The sequence below is a fragment of the Chaetodon trifascialis genome, chromosome 2, assembly GCF_039877785.1.
Source record: "Chaetodon trifascialis isolate fChaTrf1 chromosome 2, fChaTrf1.hap1, whole genome shotgun sequence".
NCBI lineage: Eukaryota > Metazoa > Chordata > Actinopteri > Chaetodontiformes > Chaetodontidae > Chaetodon > Chaetodon trifascialis.
In genome coordinates this window covers 22,463,526-22,490,769 of record NC_092057.1, presented here as the reverse complement: position 1 = coordinate 22,490,769, position 27,244 = coordinate 22,463,526, and the positions used below count along the sequence as shown (strand labels likewise).

The following is a 27,244-nucleotide window of genomic DNA, read 5'->3' as shown; positions in this document are numbered from 1 at the left end:
TGACCGAGTTTTGTAACTACAGCTTACTGGTTCATGGGACTTCCACCTCTACTGTACGTACTACATCAGTGTAATGTGTATTATCATCTGAAGATTTCACCCCTTTTAAATGTGAATCAAAAGTATTTTTATTGTATGTGATTCTGGATATTAGAAGACTGAAGATGTATTCAGAGTCAGTCACATCCGAGTTTGCATGCATCAAAATATGGCCATTCATAGTATATTTAATGATTAGGCATATAGATGCTTTGGACTTTGAGTAAGGTCAGATGCTATCATTTTAATGGGTAGCTTTCAGAGACCTGAAAGGCATGCACCTTGACTTAGAAGTTGCTTATGAAGACTTGAGACTTCCTCCGACAGAGTCAAGACTTGACTTGGACCCGTTGCAAGCCCTGTACTGGGCTTCATAAATACAAATGACTATTTTATATAATACAACAATAGTAATAATAATAAAGATAATAATAATAATATACTTTATTTTATTCAAATGTGCTTTTAAAGGGCATTCATTTTTATTAATCTTGCCCCCACACTCATTTACAATGACATGAATTCAAGCATAACCACACTATAGGTTCAAATACATTTTATTATCCAGCATGATGTATGGATCAAGACAGTACATTAACAGTAAATGATCAGTGAAAAATGAACAAGCTTGTTATAAAAAGTATAAATATAATACAATCCTCAGAATTTTAAGGACACTTAATACATTTTGTCATATGACATAAATAAACTATAGGGTTTCTCTTAGAATATATTGTCTAAACCAGTAAGACAAAAACAGTAAATGCCTCTTCTCTTTGAAAAGTTCATTGTGTTCTTTCTTTGAATCTAGAATAAAGGTCAATGTGGACTATCTATAGTCTGTTATGTCAGCACCAAAAGAACAACACTGATTTTTTTTATTCCTCTGCATATGTATATATGGCCTGAGTTATGTGGTTGAGGCAGAGACAATCGCACAGAGATTTATCACCATTGTTTTGAGGCATTCTCTTCATTCATGGTGGTTTTCACTACCGGCGTCAGGTTAAATCGGACCTGCAAGGTCTCTATTGACTTTTTTATGTGTTTACTTTGACAGAAATAAACAATAGCCACAACATACTTGGGCAGTTGCTGATGCCTTGGCTCACTTCAGTGTTTTCCTCTCTTACCCTGACATATAAAAACTCCAAATTGGCTGCTTCCAGCTCAGATTTTGAAGGCTTTGAAAACCTCACTTCCCCTGCGTTTGCCAGGGCGAACCTTTTGAAGGTTAGTGTGTCAGAGTACTTCCTTTCCCAGTTTCTTGGACAAGAAGATAAAAATAGATGTCTATCAATTTACAATTACAAAACTGCCTCTTTTTTTTGTTTTTTGTATAGAAGGCTATAAAAAGTGTGAGTAAACATCAACCTTTAAGCCTGAGACAACATCAAAAAATATGTCATGTGCTTTATAACACTTACAAAAACTACAAAAATAATATTGCTCCCATTCAAAAAGAGAATGAAAATTCTTAAGATTTGTGGTACTCTTTCATTCCAGCTCTCGGCTTAATACTTTCATGGAATAAACTGATGCCACTACTCTATATACAATATTAATAGCTTGAAGACTCTGTAGCTTTCATTTGAATGTTCATCATCTGAGGTTTACAGTGTCCTTTCCTGACTTAAGACAGCGTGTTCATGGACAATGCCCTCAATGGGAGAGGAGTTTAGAGCTGCCACAAAGCTTGGAATGGCCCGATTGAATGTGTGTTGGAGAGACACACAAATAAGGTGCCACTTCTGTACACCAGGACACCGGCTACATGGTATGAAGCCCAGTGATGGTCTAAACCAGGCCAGCTTCCCTGCACATTCGGTAGAACTGTCCCCGCTGCGCGATGAGGTTGGCTGGAGAGTCCATCTCAGAAATGTGGCCTCTGTCCATGACGATCACTCTGTGGAGAAGGAAACAAAGAGGAAGATGGGTTTTAGATCACCTGACCTACCATATACATGTGTAATAAAGCTGTGGGTTTTGGGGTGCCCAGGCCTTTACCTGGAATGTGGTTAGCATTTCATTAATTAGTGGATTGTAGAGCTGGAAATAAGAATTTCTTTTGTCTCTCGAAAGTCAGAAATAAGGAAAATAGGTTTCCAGAGTCTAAAGTTAGGCCTTTGCTAGGAAGTAAAAACAGTAAGAAGGTCCAAAGGTATTCAGATTACAGTGATTTGAAACAGCCCATTTGAGAAGCTGTAACCATCAAATACTTGGTGTTTTATCTTAAGATGAATAATTGGTATCCAAATAGTCATCTATTACTTTCTGTCGCTCCACTCAATACCACAAAATATCAACTGCGTAATGTACAGTACCTGGTGTAGTCCATGATGGTGTTCAGGCGGTGAGCAATGGTCAGGACAGTGCAGTCTTCAAACTGTGTGCGGATTGTTGACTGGATGAGTGTGTCTGTCTCCAGGTCCACAGCAGCTGTTGCCTCATCCAAAACCAGGATTTTGGTTTTCCTCAGCAAGGCCCTGGCCAGGCACACCAGCTGGCGCTGACCCAGACTGCTCAGACAAAGAGTTGGATGGAGAGAAATGCAATCAGACGTTAGACTCTATCCTGTATGCGTGCTGCAGCTTTGTGTGGATATCCCTGTGATAATATATTAATGACTGACTAGGCTCGTGGTTTGTCTGTGTCATATCAGTGAACTTGTGCGTACCTGAGGTTTTCTCCCCCCTCTGAGCATTCGTGGTTGAGTTTGTCAGGCAGATTAGAGACAAAGTTTTTGAGGTGAGCGAGCTCCAGTGAGCGCCACACGTCCTCATCAGTGTAGGTGTCAAAAGGGTCGAGGTTCATCCGGAGGGAGCCTGAGAACAGCACAGGGTCCTGGGAGAGAGGACAGCAGGTTATTCATCACCAAACTGTCCAAATTCGAAACAGGATAATTAGGATTTAGACCGGCCTCTTTTATATTGGATACGGATTGCAGCTATTGCAAACAGCTTATGTGATGAAAGCCAGGGCTCAGCTTTTGTTATTACTGCTGTCGTACCTGAGGAATGATAGTAATGCGTGATCTGAGGTCATGGAGTCCAATGTCTGCGATGTTGACTCCATCTATGTAGATCTTTCCCTTTGCTGCTTCTAAGATCCTGAAGATTCCCAGGGCAAGTGAGGACTTCCCCGCTCCTGTCCTACCCACAATTCCAACCTGTAAAGAGGTTTTAAGTCAGAATTTGTGCTTGACGTAATTCTGCAATTCAAGCAATTTAAGTGATCCAGGATTAAGACTGGCGAAGATTGCAAACTGTTTTTATGAGACAAGATGACTCACCCTTTCTCTTTCGTGAATATTTAGGGTAATGCCCTTCAGAGCCAACTCAAGGCCTTTACGGTACTGCAGGCCGTAGTCTTGGAACTCTAAAGTACCTCTCTGGGGCCAGGCCAGGGGCAAGGAGCTGCCCTCGATACTCCAACTGGCCTAAATGAGACAATAACAGAAGGTGAATAACAGTAAAAAAGCCCTCTTGCTGTATTCAAGACTGTACTTGTCATGTCAAATACGTGTGTGTGTGTGTGTGTGTGTGTGTGTGTGTGAGAGTGGTGGGAGTACTGACCTCTTTAACTGTGTCTGCATACTCATTGACTCTCTCCACAGACACAATGTTGTTTTCTACATCAGTCCAGGATCTCACGATCCAACTCAGGATTCCCGTCACCTGCAATATCCAGTGCAACAAGGTTTACTTTAAATCGTTTTCTTTCCTGCGGTGGAAATGCATTTGCTGACTGAGCAAAGCCATGAATTTCTATTTCACTTTATCCAGTTAAACCTCTAATTGGTACATGCGGCATGCAACTGGAATGAGTCCCACAATGCTGTGTGGTGTATGAAATTGGCTGTCTTTCATGTTAATAAGTCAAGTATTGGGACACCTCCAGTGCTACTGTGTGTGCATGTCTGTTGCTAGGGCCTCTCACCTGGAGGGAGTGTGACACAGCCAAACCAACGATGCCTGGGCTCAGGGTGCTTTTTCCCATCACAGAGAGAATGGCAGCAGCTAAGACCACACCATTACCAACGAACTCCAGATTGACTGCCAGCCACCTGTGGATGTAACATTGATTTAGTTGTGGGCAGGCGAGTTCAAAAATGTGTCCCCATTAGTACAGCCAGAAGTCACTTTGTTTAACCATCTGACATAAAGCACTGAACTGTAGCTGAGCAAATGAATGTACAGCCATCCCATATTAACTCACCGAGTGGCCACAAATCGGGGGAAGTAGGAGGTCTGATTGAAGTCGACCCTCTGATTGGCCTGCAGAATGAACCTGGGCTGCTCGCCAAAGGCCCGGATGACACTGGCGCCCTGTACCGTCTCGTTGAAGTGGGTGTAGATGGGAGAACGGCTCACAGCTTCCAACCTCCGCAGCTGACAGGATGTGGCAACATAGAAGCTCTGCAGCCCACAGTGGAAAAGTAAAGCACCAGCTTTAATGAACGAAACCAACAGGGAACACGGAGGGCTTTCCCATAATTCAAAGTGAATATGTACAACATTTATGTCAGCAGGTTGGGGAACAAAACATAAGCGAACGGCAAAATCAGCAGGGTTGATTTTGGAGCCATGAGCTTCCCAACAACGCGCTGCAATAGAACCCAGCTCTTGTTCAGCCACCTTTAACTCACTGCTCTCAAACATAAAGATCAAAGACCTTAAGAGATGGTGGAGAAACGTACCTGGACGAAGGCGTAAAGGAAAGCGAGAGGCAGGATGATCACGGCCGCAAAAGGTGTCGCCATCAGCACGATGATGCAGACCTCCATGAGTTTAAAGACGTAGCTCAGCATCATCTTCAGGCCATCAGGGACCATGCAGTCGATGGCGTCAATCTCTTTGGCAAAGCGGTTGAGTAGGTTGCCGCTGGGCGTGCACTCAAAGAAAGACATCGGAGAGCGCAGCACGTTGATCAGCAGGTCCATGTGCAAGTGGCGAGAGGCGATGATGCCGCAGATGGAGATGGCGACAGTCGTACCAAAGATAGCGATGCCTGAAGAGAGGGCAAAGATGTTTCATTCAGTCGTAGCTGAGGACAAATCCAAACCTTTTATTCAGAGAGCAGTTTTCCCATCTTGTAGAAGAACTAAACTATGCTTTTTATTTTGATTCTAACTGACCTTGCACAAAGCCCAGTGCTCCAAACACAGCCAGTTTCAGGTCTGTATCGATCTGGGTGCCGTTAACAACAGGATCGTCAGCCCACATGCTGAGCCAGTAGTTGTAGGCCAATGAGGCGCCCTGCTGAAAGGCGTACAGGAAGACGATGGGAATGATGATGGCCAAGCCGATGGTCTTAAAATACTTCTTGTACATGTCCAGCCTCACCTGTTGTAGAAAAACACAAAAAGTACCAATCAATATCAAGGAATTTGATAACTTGGTTTGTCTTTGTATGGACAGTTTAGGTTTTATGTTGAGTTGAGGTGAAGTCAAACTTACCCTTCCAGTGCGGGCCTTATCCACCACAGTCAGTTTGCCCAGGTCCTCTGGTACTGGTTCCTGGTCTGCTTCAGACACAGGCTCCATATTCTGCAGGTTGGTATTTGTGGTGTCACCCCTGGAGGATATGGAGAGGCCGGAGGTCAATTTCGTAAAAAAAAAAAAAAAAGATGCTTGGGAGGCCAAACATCTTCACGACAGTGTTACAATTCGCATTTGTTTACACACCCAATGAGTTGCTCCTGTGACAGGTCTCTGGAGAATGGCATGAAGTCGACCATGCTGAGGCGAGCATTGGACCTCCTGGAACCAGCTACAAGAAAAGGACAGTTTTTTGGTTTTTAATTGTGACTATTCATTTTTGGACTCCATTATTCCATGCTAGTCCTCTTTACTGCACACATTGAAGTTTATTTAAAAAGGTTATTTTTTTAATGAAGGTTTGAGAATTAAGAACAGAAGAAAACTCCATTCAAAAGAATATTCACTTTATTTATTTTTATTTATTGCTGAAATATCTTGTCACCTCTCTGAATGGCACTCTCTTTTCGCTCCGTGCTCGCAAAGGTGTGGATGAAGTCAGCAAAAGCACCATGGCGGCTGAGGAGCTCCTGGTAGGAGCCGCTCTCTGTGATTTCCCCATCTGCCAGCACGAGGATATGGTCAGCCTGCGGCAGGAAGCTCATCCCATGGGTCACCAGGATGCGGGTCTATAAGGCAAGCCACACAAGTCAGAAAAATAAGACAAAAGCACAATCCAACACTAAATTGAAGCTCTCTCGAAAACAACAATGTCAGCAAAGTGGTGGCTTCCATATTATGATAACAATAGCGCAGGTCACTGGCTTGTAAGTGGTTTAGGTGTTGTTTTGGCTCTTTGCAGCTAAATTGAACAGGCTGCACTTTGCATGGTTTGCATTACCTTGTCTCTAAGTACTCCTTTTGGTCCAATGACTTTGTCAAAGATGTGTTGACCCACATGTGCATCAACAGCAGACAGTGGATCATCCAGGAGGTAAACATCAGCCTTTCTATAGACAGCCCGGGCCAGGCTCACCCTCTGCTTCTGCCCACCCGAGAGGTTCAGACCCTGCGTGAAGACATTTATTTGAGATTATTCGAGAATAAATAAATCTCAGACAATTTGGAGACGAGAAGAAAATGTCACATTATTTCCATTTCTTAACTTCCATACCTTCTCTCCAATTTCTGTAGCATCTCCAGCAGGAAGGATGTCCAGGTCTGGCAGCAGTGCGCAGGCCTCCAGCACGCGGTGGTACCATGTCTTCAGTTTTTCTCGCCCAAATATGATGTTGTCTTGGACTGTGGCGTTCTGGATCCAGGCCTGCTGGGGCACATATGCCACAGAGCCCTGCAATGGCAGATGTAGGGAGAGAGAAAGTCAATATTTATTAACTGAAAACCACAACTCTGAAAAGAACTTGCACATGGAACATGAGCTCAGTACCTTAACAGCAACACTGCCACTTCTTTTCTCTGTTTCACCAAGCATGGCAGACAACAAAGAGGACTTTCCACTGCCCACATGTCCGACCACAGCAACAAGGGAACCTCGTGGCACATGCACGTTGATCCTGTCAGCAAAAGAAGGAATTGTCCTGTAAGTCTATTTTTATTGTGGATTTAGTGATTTTCTGAATTCTTTTAATCCATAAGCTCTACCTTTTAAGACAGGGAGGGCCCTCTGCAGACCAGCTGAAAGTGCCGTTTTCTATCGCCACATCTTCTCCGTCTATAGGAGAGAGAAAGATTGAGAAACGTTGAAGACTGAGGACATGTTCTTTCAACCTGAACGACAAAGAAACTTTCAAAACAAAATTTCCCCCTTGAAGTTACTTGTCAGAGTGCAGCCTGGGCGTAATTACAAGTGAATTTGCTTAATCATACAAATTACAGAGCTGTTGCTTTTTCACAAGCTTTCTTAGGAAGTGTTGACAGATTACAGACAGAGGAGTGGAGTATTTTTTTTAATTTCTCCCTGAATCATATGTCTGAATTCATGCTGTGATTTATGCTCAACCACTAAATGAGAACATCCTATAATTACTCTGTCTACCAGTCAGCCCAGGACCCAGGAAGTGACAGTGCACATGATCCATACAAGGCTGTGGTACCCCACAGATATAAACAACAAAATCTTGCGGCCTGCTTATATTGATTATGACAGCCTATGATTTCAGTCAGAATGGGGAACAAATTGTGGAAATTGATGAAGTTAAAGTTCATCTGAAGTAATAGTTTATACATGGGTGTGGTTCTTACCAGAACTCAAAGGAGCCTTTGAGACATTGTCCACTTTCAACTCCTCAGAGCACAGGTACTTTCCCAGACGTCTCAGTGAAACCATAGCCTGAAAGGGAGACAGTGGTTAGTTAACTGACCTACATTCAGCATATGGGACCGTGGAAATATACCTCAACAGGCGCCAGAGATGGATGAAAGGTCTCAGAGCAATCATGACTAGTTACCCACCTGCATAGTCGTGCTTATAGCAAATGGAAGCTGACTGAGTGGGGTCTTCAGGATGTTGATAAGCGCCATTGAGACAAAAACTTTCTGTGCATCCAGGACATTCCTGTCATCGAGCGTCACGTAGACACCAAACATGGCAAAGGCAATCTTGGGGGAAAAAAAGATGCTAAATGTTAACTTTACAGGCAAGGACTTGTGCGAATGGATAATCTTTAGAGATGCAATTTAAAGGATAAGGCTGGTGTTATTCTCAATTTCTGTAATTGTCAATATAACCCATGAAAAGACCAAAACCAACAGCAATGCATTAGTCTGTCTCCCAGCATTTTCTGCCTTTCCCCGCCCTGTCTGTGGCACTCCAAGCCTGTTTGCTCCCACTGAAGATCTTTAAAAACCAGTCACAACTACAGATTTTTTGTTTCATTTCTTGCCACGCCAGCAGTACGGCTCTGGGGATGGCAATGTTGGTCTGTTGGTCTGATGGTTTGGTCCAGACATTCATGATTCCCCTGACTTTCCCTCTAGTGCCGCCATGAGGTTTGCGTTTTTGGTTGTCAACTTGTCTCAACAAGTACTGGATGGATTGCCATGACATTTGTTGCAGACATTTGTGTTCCTCTCAGGATGACCTTTAAAACTCTGTGGAACGGATAGCTTTTAATCTAGCGCCACTCATACCATACAACTGGCTTATGACATTCCCATTGTCATCTTGTGTTTCGTGCAAATTAGCAAAGTCAGCATTGTTGGCTTAGCTGTATGGTCTTATAGGACAGTAGATCTACGGCACAGAGCAATAAGCTAGGCTATGTCAGGCTTGGGGTACACATACTTGTTAGAAGCAATTAATAGTTGGTTTTGGTCTCGTCACAGAATTTCTTGACTGTAAGAAAAATATTAAACTTCATCAGCCTCCAACTTTGGACATTCTCTCAGTTCAGTTTAGTGCTCTTACCAGGAAAGAGGAGGAGTTGAAAGATGCAATGGAAATGGAATAAAGGATCTGAGACTTCTTCAGGGCTTTGAGCTCCTTTTCTCTGTGGCCTAAAACCTGCTCCAGGAAGGCCTTCTCCCAGGCGTAGAACTTCAAGATCTTTATCCCATTCAGGATCTCATTCATCAATCTGATGCGGCCGTCCATGAACTTCATTTGAATCTCCTGTTGACCAGACAAAGAAAGTTTTAACGTTTTATTTTTAAAAAATAAACTATCCTAAGCTTAACTGGGGCACAGTGACAATTACCAGACCAGAGCAAATACATGCATTTGTGAACATGGGTTTGTCCACTCTTGTTACAGCTGTAGTAGGTTTCCTGAACACCATGGAACTTGTTTAATTCTGTAAGAATTTATTGCTTGTTACATTTTAGTGATTTTTATGACAAGGAAACAACAAAGGGCCATGGATGCGGTCACCGCATTCAAGACTAAGTTCGATTAAATTGGCATCCAAATTTACAGAGCCGTCTGTTGTTTTTCCAAAGAAATGAAAAATTATGTCTTCCTACTGCCCACCCTTTCCTTTCATTGTTTTTCAAACACGTTATATGGGGCAGACATCAAAAGGACAAGAGAGAATGTACCATCCAGGCCAAACACCCACACGGCCCTTCAGCCACTATCTAAACCAGCTGTGGCATCCCTGACCTTACATGCCAGATGTCAGAGCTACTGAAATGAAAGTATGGAGGATTCCTGCAGCAGCTCTTACCTGTAGCTTGCTTCTCTTCTTTGCTATGAACCCGTTGAGTGGAAAAATGAGAATGACAGTGGCAATCCCTGCCAAAGCTGATGGGCCCAGATGCTAAACAAAACAAAGAACGGTGTCAAGGGCTTTTCAGTTAAAATGCAGCTGTGCATGAATGAGGAGCACTGTAAAAACACTACATTTTGACATACCTGCCAGAGGAAGAAGAGACAAAGAGCAATCTCAATGGGAGCCAGCCAGACAGCGTTGAAGTATACCACAAAGTCCATGAGCTTCTGAGTGTCTGCTGACACCAGATTCACAATCTCGCCCACAGTGCAAGTCCTTCTGGCAGAGCTGTTTATCACCAAAGACTGGATTGACAACAAAAGAGACAAAGACATTTTAGCCCTCAGTGCACTGTGTACAGTATAAATTTACACCCTCGTAAAGATCTCAGATGATCATTCATCTTAGTAAAAGCTGTTAATCATACACTGTGTACTGTTTCCCTGTCTGGAAGGAGAGAATACTTTTGTTGTTGCCATTTAAAACATAACTTATGTCCTGTCTAGAGGTTAGTGGCTACATGTCCACAGATATAGATTTACCCACCTTCCTGTAAACCAAGCCCATAACAGCTGTCTTCACTCTCATTCCCACTGTGAAGCAAGTGTACATGTACTGGTGGTTGAAGAGGGACTGGAGACAGGACAGCAGGAACATTAGAGTGGCGTAGAAGTAGCCTTTCCACTGCGGAGCATCCTCGTCCCTCATGAAACCCAGGAGAAGACTGCAGGGGGAGAGAAGTAGGAGATTAAAAGGATGTTCATTGGTTTGCACGTTGGAGTTTTTGATTGACCCTTCAGTGCACTATCCTGCATCAAAACACTATTTCTATGTATGAGTTTCCCTGGAAAGTAGTGACTGATACAAATCAAAGCAGACAGACAAATTTTTACCCTGTCATGATCTTTTTTTATTGTGTTTTTTTATTCAATCTGGTATTATTTGACTTTCAATGTGTGCCTAAAACCAATGGCCTTGGAGCGCTGCTGTGGCCGCTGGCTGAATGTATTGCACAACAGTGCTCGGATTGTGGCCGACACACTTGGCCAGCGGCTCCCTTATTGTGGTCCCACAACATTTCTGCCATTTAGAGCCTCCTCTCCCTCTCTGCCTGTCCTCCTTACTGGAGCACAGAGGACTGTGGTCTCGTCTACTTTTCTTGCTCACAGCTCCGTGACCGTAATTAACACTTCCACTGATTCTGTGCTGTGCATCAACAACAACATTCCAGTCTGGCTAGTGGGATGGTGCGGCGGGTCAGCCATGACCTGTTTTCACTGCTGCCAGCTTCTGTTGTTGTTTGGTTGTCTGTGTCACAAATCATTGAAAATAGGACAATGAAGGTGATAACTGAGGTGATAACTGAGGAGTTGTTTATACAGTTCTAACCATATATCTAGACTGTGGTATTTTATTTTTGCCATGTTTCTTTAAATCATCCTATGAGGAAAATATCATCTCCTTCACTTAAATCTCCAAGTTGAATTGGACAGTTCACCCAAAAAAACACAATAAAACCTATTTTCACTTGAGCCTGGATTGCAGTCCATCCAGGTAATTTCAGTCTGGGTTTTGAAAATATTGGCCGCAGCTTCTGTCAATACGATGCGTTCAATGCCATTTGGTTTGTGGGGGTCTGAACACTGAAAAAGTTATATTTGGAAAACAACAACATCTCTATCCAAATATAATGACATGGTTACTTGTGATAGTGACTTATGAGCAGTTTCACTGAGATCTTCTTGTTATCAAAGCACAGCTGCCTGATTTCTGTCCTCATCTAAAAAGGGCAAACTGTAAACAAGAACATTTGTGGATTATCTTGTTATTTTGGGCTCTGTCTGCACCACAAACCAAATGCTTACTGGGCTGAGATACAGCTAATATCTCCAAACACTGGCAAATAATACCACGGCTAGTCACTTCCAGATTGCACTCACGGTGAGGGCAAGTTTAGTTTTTGTGCACCCTGGCTTAAAGTCTTACCTGAGCACCTGGGGGATGGCGAACATGAAGGCATCGTGGAATATGATACACAGGGTACCGGTCAGAAAGTATGGACCGAACTTGCGTGCCAGCGTCCTGAGCAGGAAGAAGCCGGAGCTCTGCTCCTTCTGCAGCTTTCTGAGGAGCTGAGCCTGGTCTGGCAGTCTGCTCCCCAGTGCCACACCCGAGGCCAAAGCCTTCTCCTGCCTGCCAGAGGGAGAGAACGCAGTTACAGACAAGACAGCTGTGTCAGAGATGCTCCAACACGGTGCTGGCGCCTTTCAAGTCTTAATGTAAAACAGACTGTAAAAAATGAAAAGTGTTGTTATTCGTACCATCAGTGATAGACGCCAGCAGCAGTAAAGAGCATTATTCACTGACATAATTATGGGACTTAACGAGGGATCTTCAAAGCACTGGATCATGTTAACAAGCTTTGAAAATGACACAGGACCCTTGTCTTGACATTATGGTTCTGTATGTGATCAAGAGACTCCTTTGGACTTATTTTTGGCTCAAAATTCCTCCAGTGATGAGATGTCCCGAATTTCAATTTGACGCAATCATAGCTAAGTCATGCTCTGCTTGGGCGATTAATTCAGCCACCGCCATGCTGATGTTTGGCCACAATGCAATAAAATGGAATTGATTCTTTGGCTGTTAAGCTGGGACAATAGTGAGAGCTGTATGGAGGATCATAGGCCTGTGTTAAAATAGAAAGCCAGATGAACCAGAGGGAAACATGAAAGACAACATGTGCATGTCTTTCACATGTCTTGTCCGTGTGAAGACTGGTCCTCTGCTGCACATTTCTTCATGCTACTTAATAGAATAAATAAAATAGAGGACTAGTCAGCCAAGGCTTACTGAAGGGGCACTGCACAGATTGTATACATAAAAATCAGTTTACTATGTCTTCCGTGGCTCCACATGGATCTTTCTAAAGTCTACTAAAATACCCTGGATGATGTAATTGGGATTATGATGTCACTGGGATTATCTTGGTTTGATCTTGGAGACTAAAAATCCACACATAAAGCTGAGAGCTTGGAGTTTGAAAGAGCGTGTTAATCAGGGATTTGCTGCATTATGGGAAATGTAGGATTTAGAGTCTTTGAAACTTGATCCATCTGAAGGTCTAAACGTCAGGTGCTTCAGTTTTGACCATTCTTTTTAGCCGCACTAGTGACGTGGCTCTTGGGACGCAATGTTTGTCTGTCAGTAGCATTGCCATCAGCCTCAGCTGTACTTTGTGGTTTGTGCCAATTAGTAAATGTTAGCATGCTAATACAATAAACCAGGACTGTGAACATGGTAAATATTATATCTACCTAATAGCAGCATGTTAACACTACTGTGTTAAGTACTGCCTCACAGAGTAACATGCATTGCTTGTTCAATCTGTCTTTTGTGAGTCTGAAGTACAGCACTCCATTCCTGAGGTCACCCTTTCAACTGCCATCTGTCAATCATCAGGAGTTCTCACTTTTGAATTTTGGCACATTCAGCTGTCCAATCCTGTTGCAGCTCAGAGATGATCTTGTGTGACGTGTCTTCCTCTCTCAGGGTCCACAGGTCCTCTGCTGCCAGCGGGGTGCGATATCCTTTCACAACAAGCCTGAAGAGGGAGCGCGGAGATGATTCACGCACACGTAATCGTCAACAAAACACACAAATTATTGTAAACAAGTGCAAACTGTTGCTGCAGTGAGTCAGCTGAGGAATAAAAATGAGGGGGTGTGGAAGAACCATCTTACCCAGTGAACCACCAGAAGAGAATCTTCGACAGGAAAGAGGCATCTTTCACAGGACAGGGATTCTGCAACAGATTAAAGACCAGACTCACTGTTGTTTTCGCAGTAAATCTCTCACCGCTTAAAGGCTTTCGAGACACACAGCTTCACAGAGCCTGCCAGACGATGCTTGAATGGTGCCCTTGTGAGGAGTGTGTTTAGGAAAGCATATGTGTGTAAACAGCACTGTACAGTCAGGTGGTCCATTGTGAGGAGCAGAGGCCGTGAACTCCCACAGGACAGGATAAACAGAGTTCAGTGTTCAGTGCACAGGGTTAAGATGACGTTTTGAGGTCTAACGCAGACAGAGAGGAAATGTGTCATCACAAACTGTCCGATGAGGGGATACACACACACCCGCACACACACACACAGAAAGTTTGCCCTCTCACGCATGCTTTATGGCTTCTCTCCACCCTGCCACCCCCTCAACAGGGTGTTTGCTCTCTTCATTACCAGCACTCTTGCTCTTCATCCCTTCGCTTCCTCTCCTCCTGTGAGTAACTCTAACCAGAGCGTGGGGCAGAGAGGAGGAGGAGGTGGAGGAAGAGGAGGAGGACACACCAAGGAACGACCAATGGGTGTGTCCGCCGCGCCAGACTGCGGCTTCTGCACCCTCAGCCTCCTCGCCAGCGGCCTAGAGTTTGTTAGGGACTTTTCCAGCTATTTTGATTGTTTGTCACCAGGGAAATATTACATCACATGTCTGTTTGATTGATTAGAAGCTCATTTTCATTCACCTGTCAGCTGTCCTGAACCAACTTGCTATTTTGAGCTCGAAAACGTTTCCGTCAGGCTCAAGTTTGATGGGATAGTGAGATCTGTATTAAGTGATGCCTAGGCTGCTGTGTGGTCACTGAGTCTGAGCAGCAGTCACGATGTTATCCAACGCTGACGTGAGTGAGTCGCATTGATGGTATGCAGGAGAACAAGGAGAAGCGCGCGCGCGCGCACACACACACACACACACACACACACACACACACACACACACACACACACACACACACACACACACACACACACACACCTACACACACACACACACACATACACATTCACACTCTCTTCACAGGAAGCCAAAAGCGGTGAAGTGAGAGTGGGAGAGGAAGGAGGGAGGGAGGTGAATCACATCATTTCCTCCAAAAGGGAAAAATGTCTTGACAACAGAAGTTGAAAACCACAAGATAGCTGCTCAGGCATTTTCTTTCCTGGGTAGTGGATCAGAGTGGATGGTTTTTGACGGAAGCGGGATACATTCTCTTCTGCCTACCTTTTCCAAGACGGTTTTTCCCTCTGGAGGCTGGTCAGCAAAACAGCACAGGAAGAGCTGGGCCAGTTGGATTGTGAAATAGGAGAAGAAGGCGAGGTATCGTACAATATCTGAGGCAATGCCCTGTGGAATAAGAAAGAGCAGATTAAGGAGGCTGCTACACAACTGCAAATACCACAATCTTTTAGTAAGAGTTCCTTCGGTTTATTTGCTTTAAGCTATTCCAGACGAGTTGCGTGACTGACTTTTATTTTAAAGCAGGGACACAATTAATTGGCTTCGTGGCCGCATGCCACAGAAAAATAACATTGCTCTTGCATCAAGACATAAGGTTTTCAGCAGGATCAGAATGTGTTGTGGTCGTTTCATCTTTTTCAACATTACTTAACAAATCACACAACATCCTGTGGTATACAGTGCTATTTATCTCCACTGTGGCTTTGGATGCAGTTTCACAACATCCTTATATTCCTTACATGGCTTTTCCCACACTTAAACATTGTATAGCACAGGATATGGTTTATACGCCAAGATCACAGACACAATAAAGAGTATTTTGGACCTACATGCTAAATAAGGGTAAAAACCCAAAGTCTTTAATGGTGTACTTTATATAAGTGACTCGATAGTTAAAGCTGCCTCTCGCCATGCTAAGAGCCCGTATCTGTAAATAGTGAGATTGTGGTTTTACAAACCAGCACTCTAACTTTCAATCAAAGGAGCAGCTGTGATATTAACCACTCAGAGACTTTTGTGAAATGTAGGACTCGCATGTTATTCCTGACATACAGAAACTGTGGGTTTTGGCAGAGGCATTGTTTATGACTGGGCCAGCGCTACTGCCACAGCCAGTCTGTTGTCCAGCAGTACGGGTATGCATGAAAATCAGAGCCATGGTAAACAGTAAAATTACTTTCTCTGAAAAATGTGGTGCTGTACCCAGAAAGAAGATACAAAGGGGCCAAATGGATCCGGCCACACAGTGAAAAACACGGTCAGCATGGTTGGAGAGTGGGTGGCAAAAATGTAGGTCAAGCAACTAAGAATGGCCGAGGGTCAACAAACACGAACCCTGTCAACTCAAGCCATCGACGCGGCCGTGTCAATAAGACACTTTCTTTAGAAATATTTTGAAAGTGTGTCAGTGAATTACGTGTTGTGAGCTGACAAAGAAGACGGGGAGAAAGTGCTGCTGCACAGCTCAGCACTTTCTCCCCGTCCTCTTTGTCAGCTCACATTTGTCATTTAACACCAGTTACAAGAGAAGAGTCCTTTTTAATGTCCTACAATAAGACAGGTATCAGCAGCTATAGTAAAACATTCTACAATAAGTTCTGCAACATGGACACAGATACAAAAAAATGTGTCCAACATGGTGAAAATATTCAAGTTTCAAAAATCAGTTTTTAGGAAACTAATACTCATAAATGGGGAAAGGATGAAAATGGGGATCAAAATGTGGAAATAAATTAAACCATACCAGCCAAAATGTTAACGTTTTCACAATGTAGAATTTATTAAAATGTTAGTGAAACTGCTATTTCAAGCCTGTTTTTGGAAGAGGGTTTCATGTCTCTCCTTTAATTTATTTTCCCCTGATGATCTGACATCTGTTCAGCTTTGAATTGATGACAGGTCCCAGGTATCCATATTTCTATTAGTCAGAGCATTTAGATGCTAACCCTCACTTTTTTGCCAAGAGTTAGATGATCAAAATCATTCTCATATCCGCAAGTTACACTAAATACGTAAGCAGACATCTGTAGATGGTTAGTTTAGCTTAGCCTTAAGACTGGAAACGGGGAATCAGGCAGCCTGGCTCTATCCAAACATAACAAAATAAGCCAGGCTTGCTGTTTTCCCTTGTTTCCAATCTTTCTGCTATATTAAGCTAATAAGCTATTTAGTTAGTGGTTGCTTCCTCTACATTTCTAACAGTATTATCATTCTTCTCATCTAACTCTTGACAAGAAAGTGAATAAGCATATTTCCCCAAAATGTTGAATTAGAGAGACTTTGGAGTGAAAGTGAAAACTTTTTCTTCCTTCACTGGTTTTAGGATGTAGTGAGCAGTCCGCGCTTGTTCATTTTTGTAGTTGTCGTCATTGTCTCCAGTCCTACTTTGACTGTGTACCATCCATGACCAAGCAAAATACGCCGGATGCTCTTAAAGTCTGACCAGAATTGAAGCTTATGAATCTGGTTCATCAGCATGTACTGTAGATATATGATATGGATATGGTGGAGAAATATATGGGTGGGCACATGTGTATCCAATGTGCACATGTGGTTTTATGAAATGAAAACATCTGTGCCTGAATTCTAAATGGCCTTGCATTATGTGTGGATGCATAGATTTCCATCTGGCTGTGTTTACAGCAGTGTAGGCCCATAAACACAGCGCTGACGTTCCTCTGGTCTGACCCTGGGCTGCCATGTCTCACCAGCATTTATCCCAGGGCCATCATTACTCTCCCCCAAGCAGTGTGGGAATGTCACACTGAGGACGATAAAAAACAGAAATATGGATGTGTGTGTTTGTGTGTTTTTATAGAAATGCAAATGCGACTGCCCCACGGCTGTGTGTGCTTAAATAGAAACTTGCCCCATGCAACAATGATTGCAGTGTCTGACAGGAGACACAGGAAGAAAAGGAAAACTTAAACACACACAGGCTTGACCAGAATTGGCACCGTCATCCTCCAACACTTGGTTAACTTTAGGTTACCTTGGTTGAAATTTAGAGGATGAAATAGAAACTCTTTGCTGACACAGGGTATATCTCAAGCTGTGCTGCTGGAGTCTTGTGTCTAGACTATGGGTAGGAGTAGACCTGATTAGATGTGTTTTCACACTGCAGGTTCATCAAGTTCAAATACTCACTTTACTGCTGAATAATTCGTTATTTTCAAGCATTGAAAAGAGCATTGTTGAGAGATTTGTGGATGAATCTTGTGTTAATCCATACAGCAGGACATGGTGGTAATATTTCTGTTGAGTGGAGTGATATAGTGTTAACATTAACAGGCTAAAGACATACCTCATCCATGGCCAGCTGGATCTTAGCTCTGAGAGGCACCAGGGAACAGACAACAGCCAAGACCCAGAACAGGAAGAGGAATACAGAGGAGCGACAGCCTCTTACTCTTTCCAACTGGATGATGCATAAGGCCAAGATCTAGAGAGAGAGACACAAAGAGAGACAGAAAGACTTTATGTAAGAATTCACATGTGCAGTTCTTGCAGCAGAGAGGTGAAACAACTCGACCCCTGAGCCAGAGAGCAGAGAGCCAAAATCTGTGCCATGTTTATGAACAACCCGAAATGACTCCACTGATAAGCACAGGAAAATGTGATTTCCAAGTATGAACTGACTTTCTCAACTGTTTTCTGATTCATTTTTAGTAGCGGTGGAGTTGCTCCAGGAGAAGCTTCTTTTCAAGCTGCCATTCAGCGCTATTCCACTTTAATTGAGCTGAAGAAAACAAAAGCACTTTCTCTCCTTTAGCTGCCAATGTCACTGCCAGCAGGGCACAGAGGGCATAATCACACTGTGTCTGATCTAATGCAGCTGATAGTGGTTTTAAGAAAGAACATAGGTTTCTGGGATTTCCCTGGCCGCAGGCGCAGATGTCTTTTGGTCGACTTCCGCCTATAAAAACATAACACATGTACGGTATGTCCGCATTCCCTGCACACATTGCTTCATGTTGTCCTACTTGCCTTAAAAACAAACTCCATACTGTGATGTTTTCTCAGAAATAGGACTGATTCAGTGTTCAGTGGACATGGCTGTCTGCCTGTCCTCGATGGAGTCACGCATCTGCCGTTGAACCACTGTAATTGCTCCCTCTCTGAGTGGTTGGCCAAGTGAGACGTCACTTCGTCATGCCAGCTCATCACCAAGCAGGGAGAAAGCGGGTGTAGGTTTTATACCGAGTACCACATTGGTTACTTAACGGTGAGCCACAGCATTGTCCTGTTATAAACTATGGCGGTCAGGTTATTATATAAGAGTTTCACATCAACAACCTCATACGTTGTATGTGGAGATGTGACTAAGAGGGTGAACATCTTTATGTGGTCTGGTTGATAGAAAAAAATATCCAGGGTTCTCATTTGTCTGGTGTGGTGACACGCGGAGCATTTGCTCATTCATTTTCCCGTCTCACTCGATACTCGCCACTTTATTGAAGAAGAGGCTTCAGTCCACCTGACTTTCGTGTCTTTGGTCACACCTATTGAGGGCATGCAAATACAGGGACACTATGCAAATTCCAGGCTCATGAATGTCAAAGAATCTGATGTACTTTAGGGGTGAAAATGTGAATGACAGTGCTGTAGTTACTGAGCAGCTTTTTACTTTCATGCTTTTACTTGACTAGTTTCAACACAAGCTACACTTGTAAGCTGTAAGAAAAATATTGACTTATTACCACTTTATAAAGTGGATATTGAGAACATGTTAGGAAACAGTTGCTTATTTACACATCAAGTCGACATGAAGCAACATTTTCATTCATTCGGGGTCATGTTTGTGTCAGCTGGCGAATGTAAGTCCAATTTAAGTGGATTTCTAGAATTTTCAGCAAAGGCCAAAAACCAAAACAATGAGCTGAAAGATGCTGAAATTGTTCAGTACAGCTGAGGGGAACTGCTGAGTCGGGGGATAATTCTCTGTGAGCGACACCTTTTAAACACAGTCATTTGATCCATTATTTGAAAATGTTGATTACTGCAACTTTAAGCAACATTCAAATCAAAGAACACCTAATGATTACTAAAATACATTTTTTACAATGAACATTTATATTCCAATACTTTCCCAGTCATTGGAAAGTTCTCAAGTCATCTATGGGTCTGTATCTGTCTCTCCTACATCTATCAGACCACAGTGTATCAGTCAGTAGTACCAAGTCCATGGCAAGAACATTACTGTACGTCATCGACAGCTGGTACTAAGCTGATGATGCTGAGGCTGCATCCGCCTAAATCCAAACTTTAACATGAGAGAAGAAAATGTAAAACTGACCTCGGAAAAAAGGACCCTCCTATTCCCAGCCTTCCGCTCTGATTTGCCAAATTGCTGCAAACCATGAGCCCATCTGTTTGTACAAGTCAGTGGGTGGAACTAAGTCCATCACTAACCCCCGAATCAAAAACCCTACCTTATAATTACATGGGAAGTGTGCAGTGCTGGGGAAGGAATAGCAGTTTTACGTCATGGTTTTGCTGATTATAGTCAGTGTTATATGTGTACTTCATCAATACTGACCACAATTCATTCATGGGCTGACTGACTCCGGGAGAACTGTTCCTATACATTAACTGTAGTTGAAGGGGCGAGAAAAAAAGTTAGTCTGACTAACAAGAACACAGTGTTCCAGGTCTGCATCCAGGGAACGGGTGGTGGGAGGCCCCAATCAGCAAGTACATTTGAAGATTGTTGACAAGCGACACTTAATATGATTTGTTTGTTGACTGTCACCAAATGCTTGTTCCTAAGGGAATTCTTGGGCCTCTGTAGATAAAGAGTACGGTCTGTACCAGCTTCATATGGAAAGTGTCCTGAGACAACGTCTGCTGTGAAATGGAGCTGTACCAATAAAATTGAATTGAATTGCCCCCCTAGTGTGATAAATGATTTCCTCGAAATAAATAACCATTTTTGAAATGTATCCTTCGATACAAGAGACGTCTCAGTGTATTTTTACCCAAACACGTGCTGCTATTTACCCAAGAGTCTGAAAAGACCACAGGTGGGAAAGGCTGTCTGCCATGGAGAGAGTGAGACTGTGCAGGACCTGTATGAAGCTGCAGAGAGAGGTAGCTTTGTGCGTTAAGCTATACGGCTCTGTGGGTCAGCTTTAGAGGCTCACTGGACTACAGCAACCCTTCCTATATGGACTCAGCACTCTTGTACCGCATTGTAATTCTTGCATCACTCCTGCTGAGGATAAACAACATTTTAAGCTCTCCATGCCACCCATGTTGTGAGCTGCGCCCCTCTCCTGTTTGCTCCTACTCATCATTTAAGTAGCATTTAAAATCTGCTGAAAATGAGTGGGAGTGAGAAACATTCAGGGCTGTTTCTATCAACACAAGCCAAAACATTTCTTTGATTGCACACCAGCCCTGTTTGGAGGGAGAAGAGTCAAAGCACATTTGTAAAGATTAAGGATCTCATCTATATACTGCATAAATCCGCACAGGTCTTGCACTGATTGGGATCTGAACACTTGAGTTATTTGAGCTGTTTCTCTTGAGATCTGAGCAAATCAAAGCGCACTGTATGGATTTTGGGTATAATTTTGTTTGTTCAACACCTCAGGTTCCTATTCTGGTGGAAATTGTATGAATGGTTTGTCCTTTATGTTTTTTCTTTCTTTCTGTAGAGGTATTGCAATCAAACACATTGCACCTTAAATACAGTTTTGGTCAGAACAATGGCGCTCAAAGGAGGAACTGAAAACCTCCAGTCCAGCAGCACACCTGTAGTCCATATAAAGACCAGATCTTTCTGTGTAATTAACTTTAACATAAGCTACAATTGTGTATCATCACCTTAGTATTCGGTGGTTTTGTGTTTTTTAAAGATGAACCAAAAGTTTGAAGAGATTCAAATCAAGTTGATTTAAAGCGCATGATTAGTCAACACTCTGCCACCACCGCTGAGCAACTCATTTGCATGCAAGTACATGACTGGACAATAGCATCAACAATAGTGGAGTGGACAAGCACTGACCGTCCAGTGAGTTAATGCTTACAGTTTATGACTGATTGGCCTGTGATCTGCGGAGATGTGGGGATAACTAGTATATACTTTGGAAGAGTATAGACCTCTAAAAATATCTGAAATTTTTTTCTTTATATACATTTTTCTTCATGGCATGCAGTCTTTTACTCGCACAGCAGCTACCAATCATATTTTTCATTACATTGAAACTTTCCACGTACATACGTACACTTATTCCAGATCAAATAATAGCTCATCAGTGCGCAGAGTACATACTGTATGTTCTCTGCGCTCTGATGAGTGATGGTCAAATACAGGTTGTGTTTACAGGCTGCTGTAATATTTGCACTGCCTGCAACAAGATAAATCTGTCCCTGGTTGTGCATCTCACCTCAGTGTCTGGCCAACATACTGTACGCACACTATATAGTCTTTCATTTGTCTGCAATTTGACATGAAAGCCAGCAGGACACGGCCTGAAATATTCCCAAAACCTATCTGTTACCTAGAGCAAAGGCTGGAGGGATGTCAGATGTGCGATTATAGCCACAAATCACTGGCATTGCTCAATCGGTTTTTCCATTTATAAAGCATGTGTGCACTCTATGAAACTAGTGCACAAGCACGTGATTCCTTGGCAGTCTATAGGTTTAACAGTTCATACATACATATTTCAGTGGTATGCATGAAATTCACATTTGCCTTTTCTGTTATTACCCACACAGTACATGCACTTGTCACATTTTACCATGCTTCAGGTGGATGAGTCCACAAACTGACTGAAGACAACATCTGTGTTGGAGATGGACCTTGATTTATAGATTGTCTATGGTAATTATGATGGGACCAGTGCTACCCTAGGGCTGTGACCAATGAGTAAGCTCAAAAAGTATGTGAAAGGTTGATTACTACAGTTTGAAACTAAAGGTTACAGCCAACATGAGACAAAAACATCTGCTATGCTTTGTGATGGATCCAATGAAGCTGAGGACATTGCGTCTGATCTTCAAACTTTCGTGGCAAAGTTTACTTTCACTTTCTCAACGAAGTTTGATGGTTGTTGTCTTGAAGTTTTGCAGGAGTAAAAACAGAGAAAGAGCAGTAATGGGAGAGAGTATAAAGAACAGTAAAGTCTGCATATGGAGCAGGTGGGTGGATGGATGGGTCAAACAAACACAGGACGTTCACCTATGTCCAGTGTAAAACCAAAAGTCAATGTTGACTTATTTTAACACATGTAACCTACTTAAGTTACATAACATTTCTAAGCCAAAGAATGATCTCAACATTAACCACGTGAAGAAGGTTCGCTATGTCCACTGTTGATATTCTCCAATGTTCATTTATCATGTTTTGGGATTTTGTCACTATCAAGGGTATCAAGGCATCAAGGGTGCTGCTAATCCACCCTTGATGCACTGATGCAAGGTTAGAACTGGTCCCTAAGCATTGAGAGCTCAAGAAATCATAAAATTACAAGGAGTTTAGTCCAACAATTCCCGATTTGGACAAAACGCGTGGGTGAACACTTAAGCAAAATTATGAGAGAGCCACAGTATTTACCACAGTCATACTGCGTATGATGGGGCTGAGTAGGAAGACCATGTGCTGCTGGATCTCCTGGCTCCTCTCCAGCAAGATGTAGAAGAACTCCACGAAGCCAAAGGAGGCCAGCAGGAAACCCAACACCTGAACAGGACAGGAAAGTAATGGGAGATGGATTGGATAGACAGTCACATTTACCAGGATATTTCTCTTGATGATGGGGATCTTGTTGAGAAAACCTTCTGTCTGATTTCAGTCGTGTGAAAAACCTTGAACAATAGACTGACGACTGGCCAAAGCCTGTGTGAAGTCTCACCATTTTGGCAGTGCAAAGGCACGACATTCGAATGCGTCCGCGGTCATGGCAGTAGAGGTGAAGGCAATAGAAGGGGGCCAGCAACCATAGATAGATACAGGGGACCCACACCAGCACTGTGTTCTGGAAACACTGGGTCAGGTCTGGGTTGGCTGTGTACCACGTACGGTTCCAGTCCTACAACAAAGAGAATGTAAGAAAGCCAAAAGTTCAGATCAAGACAATAAGCGTGAGAGTCAGAAATTGAGGTAAAACTGTGAGATTGTATCCTTCATCTGAGAGACAGAGCCGATGAGGGCCAAGTTCAGAGAATCCAGACTTGGTGCAGGTCCTACATTTCATCCATCGAGGCAGTGGAGAGTGAAACCACAGCAAGTCAACAGAAAATGCGTCTGTGCCCAATCCTGAGAGAGTGTGAGTTGGAAGAGGACTTTTGTTTTTTGCTAAAAAGCTGAGTCAATTTTGGAATTTTTCAAACCAAGTCTCCAGCTTGTTTCCTAATTTGAGTTGGACAATGTATGCTGTCAAAACATTAAAATGTGAGGTCAAGGATTATACTAATAATTAAGCCTATAAACAATAAAAGCCCGTGCAGACGAGGCGTGTTGGACAAACGCTGCCAAGGTTTGAGATTACATAACAGCAGCAGAAGCAGGATAGGTTGAAAAAAAAAAACTTAAGTGGAGCTAAGTGGCATGTTGTTGTCTTGCTTCCCTTGTTTATCACCTCACTGGCCTAATGAGGGGCAGGGTGTCTGGCTGCGCTAACGAGGCTGCCCTGCGGAGTCACCACAGGAAGTGGTTTTAAAGCCTCTACCATGGCGAAGCAGTCTGGCCCTGCTGGTAGACTCCCAAGTGGGATAAGGGAGAGAGGCCACAATTGGTGGCGGCTGTAGGATCATTATGTAACGACCGTCCACCCGCAGCCCTGCCAGCGAACCACGGCAGGTGAGACGCACTTTACGCAGATGGATGCTGCTGCTCGGGGGGAGGCATGTCTCAGCGCGAACAGTGATTAATTCAAGTTTACCATCAATCGCTACTGTTTACTGCCTCTGGTGCCACGAGGGTGCTGAATCACGGTCTGACTGCAGACCTGTTCACATCAGAGCGTGCACACATCTTTGCCTGCCTCACCACAGCGTTATAAAAATTTCCCACATATACCTTCATAACATAGGTGGTTCAGGTTATGTAATCAACACAGCATTTTGCACGTACTGTATACTAGTGGTCTCTGTGAGCACCGACATACCAAAATCCATTTAAGTGATAAATCTCTTGAGAGGCAGTGAGTGGGAAGCTACTTTCGCAGACTCTTCTGAGTCCTGTGGTCAATGGCAGACGGATGAACAGAGAACTTTTATGTAAGAAATCCAAATGTCAGACCCTCTCCTGGCACTTTCTTTCACGTTTTGCCCATTGCTTATCCTGTGTCTCACCCGTGGCTGAAGTGGTTGCAGTAAACTTGTAGACGCCAACAGCTTGGGTGCCCGAGGTGTCTATTTTTACCTGACAAACACAGTAATGTGAAAGCAGATCTGCTGAATGTCTCTTTTTACATTCTCTTTTTACTCTTCTCTACTCTCTACGCTATATTTGATAGAGAACTTCACTGCCTAGTAACCCCATGGCAATGCAATTCATGTGCTGATAAGTTAAATAAATGAAATTTTGTCACTTTGTTGTGAGCGAAACAGCATTATACCCCTAATGCGAGTATGTGGCACACTAATTTTAAAAGGCATTGTCCTGTTTTTCAAATTACAGGATGGCTTGATTTAAAAATAAAGAAACACACTTGTAGCTCCTAAATTGGCCCCTTTAAAATTTATCCACCCTCAATACATTGCATGCTATGTGTTTCTGGATCAAACCTCATCTGATGAGCTGGATTGAGCATGTTCAGTTCAGTATTAATGCCAAATAAATCCCCAGTGCTACCCTAGGGCTGTGACCAATGAGTAAGCAGTGATGCAATTCCAAAAGTATGTGAAAGGTTGATTACTACAGTTTGAAAGTAAATGTTACAACCAAAATGAGACAAAAACATCTGCTATGCTTTGTGATGGATCCAATGAAGGTGAGGACATTGCATCTGTTCTTCAAACTTTCATGGCAAAGTTTACTTTCACTTTCTCAGTAAAGTTTGATGGCCGTTGTTTTGAAGTTTTGCAGGAGTAAAAACAGAGAAAGAGCAATAATGAGAAACAGAAAGGGAGAGAGGGGGAAGAGGGGGGAACGATGCAAGACGGGAGTGAATGCATTCAATATTTTGGCATGCCAGCTGGCTCATGGCCAGTCTTCTACTTTTTTTACAAGCCAGGATTCAGAATGTGGAGGTATGTTAATGTGCAAGATTAAAAAGCCTCTCCAACAACAGCAGCTCCCTCAGTGTGACACATCTCCACCTCTCAGCATTACAGTAACTACAGCTGACATGCATCAAAAGCAAAGTCTCCCATTCAGACTCGCTTTAGGTTAGATTTCTGGTGCACTCACATACTGTGCAGTCTACAGACTGAGAGGGTCGGAGTATGTTTTTTGGGGACTTTCCTCCAATACTGCTGAGTGCTGTCAGGCAACATTTGAGGTTAATCTGTCCCCCCTCCTCTACACACAACCTTATTATTTTTCATTCTATTATTTAGGAACGAATAGTTAATACGTGTCCAGTGCCAATGAACATCATAGTTAGTGGCAAAGGACACAAGAACAGCATGCTAATGTGGCTAATGCTAATGGAATTAAGCACTAAGTCCATCAATGGTCAGGATTTAACAGGTTAACAAGAGAAAGTACGCAAAAGATCATAATTAGTTCACTGTGTTGTGCATTTAAATTTACATAAACAACAGTGGATGCTCATTATTCAGGCCCCAAAAACAAAAAGTTTACATTCAATGTTAGTAACTGATATTGGCATACATCAAATGAGCATGAATTTTGTGACAAGGAAAACCTGCCTGCCATACCTAAGATATCCAACTCTTCATAACTCAACTGAATACGGTCCTGCATTATCTGGTCTTGGCAAATAAATAAATAAATAAATGTGAGTTCAGGGTCAGGTGAACACCTCACAAACTCACCCACAGAGGGTCCAGGCCACTCAGTCTGCAAAAGGCATCCATCCACTCGCTTGCTCCTTCTTCCCTGATGGTCCACTTGTTGGGGTCGGTCACTCAGCACCAGCACCGGTGTGTGTGTATGTGAGTGTGATGAGGGGAGAAAGACTAAAAGTATGTGTGCCCTTATTAGACTTTTCCTCTCTAGCTAATGGTAGTATAGCTTGGGTTTAGCCTGTTCCTGCCTGTCTGTCTCGGTGGAACGCTCTGTGTTTATTAGTGTGTGTGTGTGTGTGTGTGTGTGTTGGAGAGAGTCTGTGTGACTTTTCCTCCCCTTTAATAAAACATCTTCTCTCAATGAAACTCTGTTTCTGTCTGCCTGGCTGTTTGAACTGCTGCTGCCCTAAGATCCTGTGCCTTTCTGACTCTCACTCAGTCTGCCTGCTGTTTATGAGTGTGTCTCCTTGTTGGGTGGGTGGAAATCTCTCTCTCTCTCTCTCTCTCTCTCTCTCTCTCTCTCTCTCTCTCTCTCTCTCTCTCTCTTCTCTCTCTCTCACCCCTCTCTTCTCTCCCACATCTGCTGGATTTCGATCAAAACACCACAGCAACTCCCCTCAATGGGATGACAGTCCCACACCCAGACACACTCCTCCCACTTTCACTCACTGCCCCTTACCTCCTTTCTCGCTCCCTCTTCTCCCTCCTTTCCCCACATCCCAAACCACCAGTCGTCTGACCACACAGTGTGTTTGTGAGCAGACATACCTTTTAAACTGAGAC

The 27,244-nt window shown here is 43.2% G+C and overlaps 1 protein-coding gene across 1 annotated transcript; it reads right to left on the bottom strand.

Annotated features, from left to right (window-relative positions):
* Positions 1 to 680: 680 nt before the first annotated feature.
* Positions 681 to 26,860, bottom strand: abcc6a (ATP-binding cassette, sub-family C (CFTR/MRP), member 6a). The gene is made up of 31 exons (XM_070979968.1): positions 26,489 to 26,860; positions 23,398 to 23,574; positions 23,100 to 23,225; positions 17,841 to 17,978; positions 14,801 to 14,923; positions 13,492 to 13,553; positions 13,221 to 13,352; positions 11,735 to 11,941; positions 10,295 to 10,472; positions 9,892 to 10,053; positions 9,704 to 9,796; positions 8,947 to 9,150; positions 7,992 to 8,138; positions 7,782 to 7,869; positions 7,182 to 7,251; positions 6,967 to 7,093; positions 6,694 to 6,870; positions 6,421 to 6,588; positions 6,025 to 6,208; positions 5,727 to 5,811; positions 5,499 to 5,616; positions 5,177 to 5,384; positions 4,739 to 5,049; positions 4,258 to 4,457; positions 3,979 to 4,105; positions 3,615 to 3,716; positions 3,332 to 3,478; positions 3,050 to 3,208; positions 2,717 to 2,883; positions 2,364 to 2,558; positions 681 to 1,945 (listed from the first exon to the last, which is right to left on the bottom strand). The coding sequence occupies exons 1-31, from the start codon at positions 26,528 to 26,530 to the stop codon at positions 1,837 to 1,839; spliced, it is 4,533 nt and encodes a 1,510-aa protein (XP_070836069.1). The 5' UTR covers positions 26,531 to 26,860; the 3' UTR covers positions 681 to 1,836.
* Positions 26,861 to 27,244: the final 384 nt, after the last annotated feature.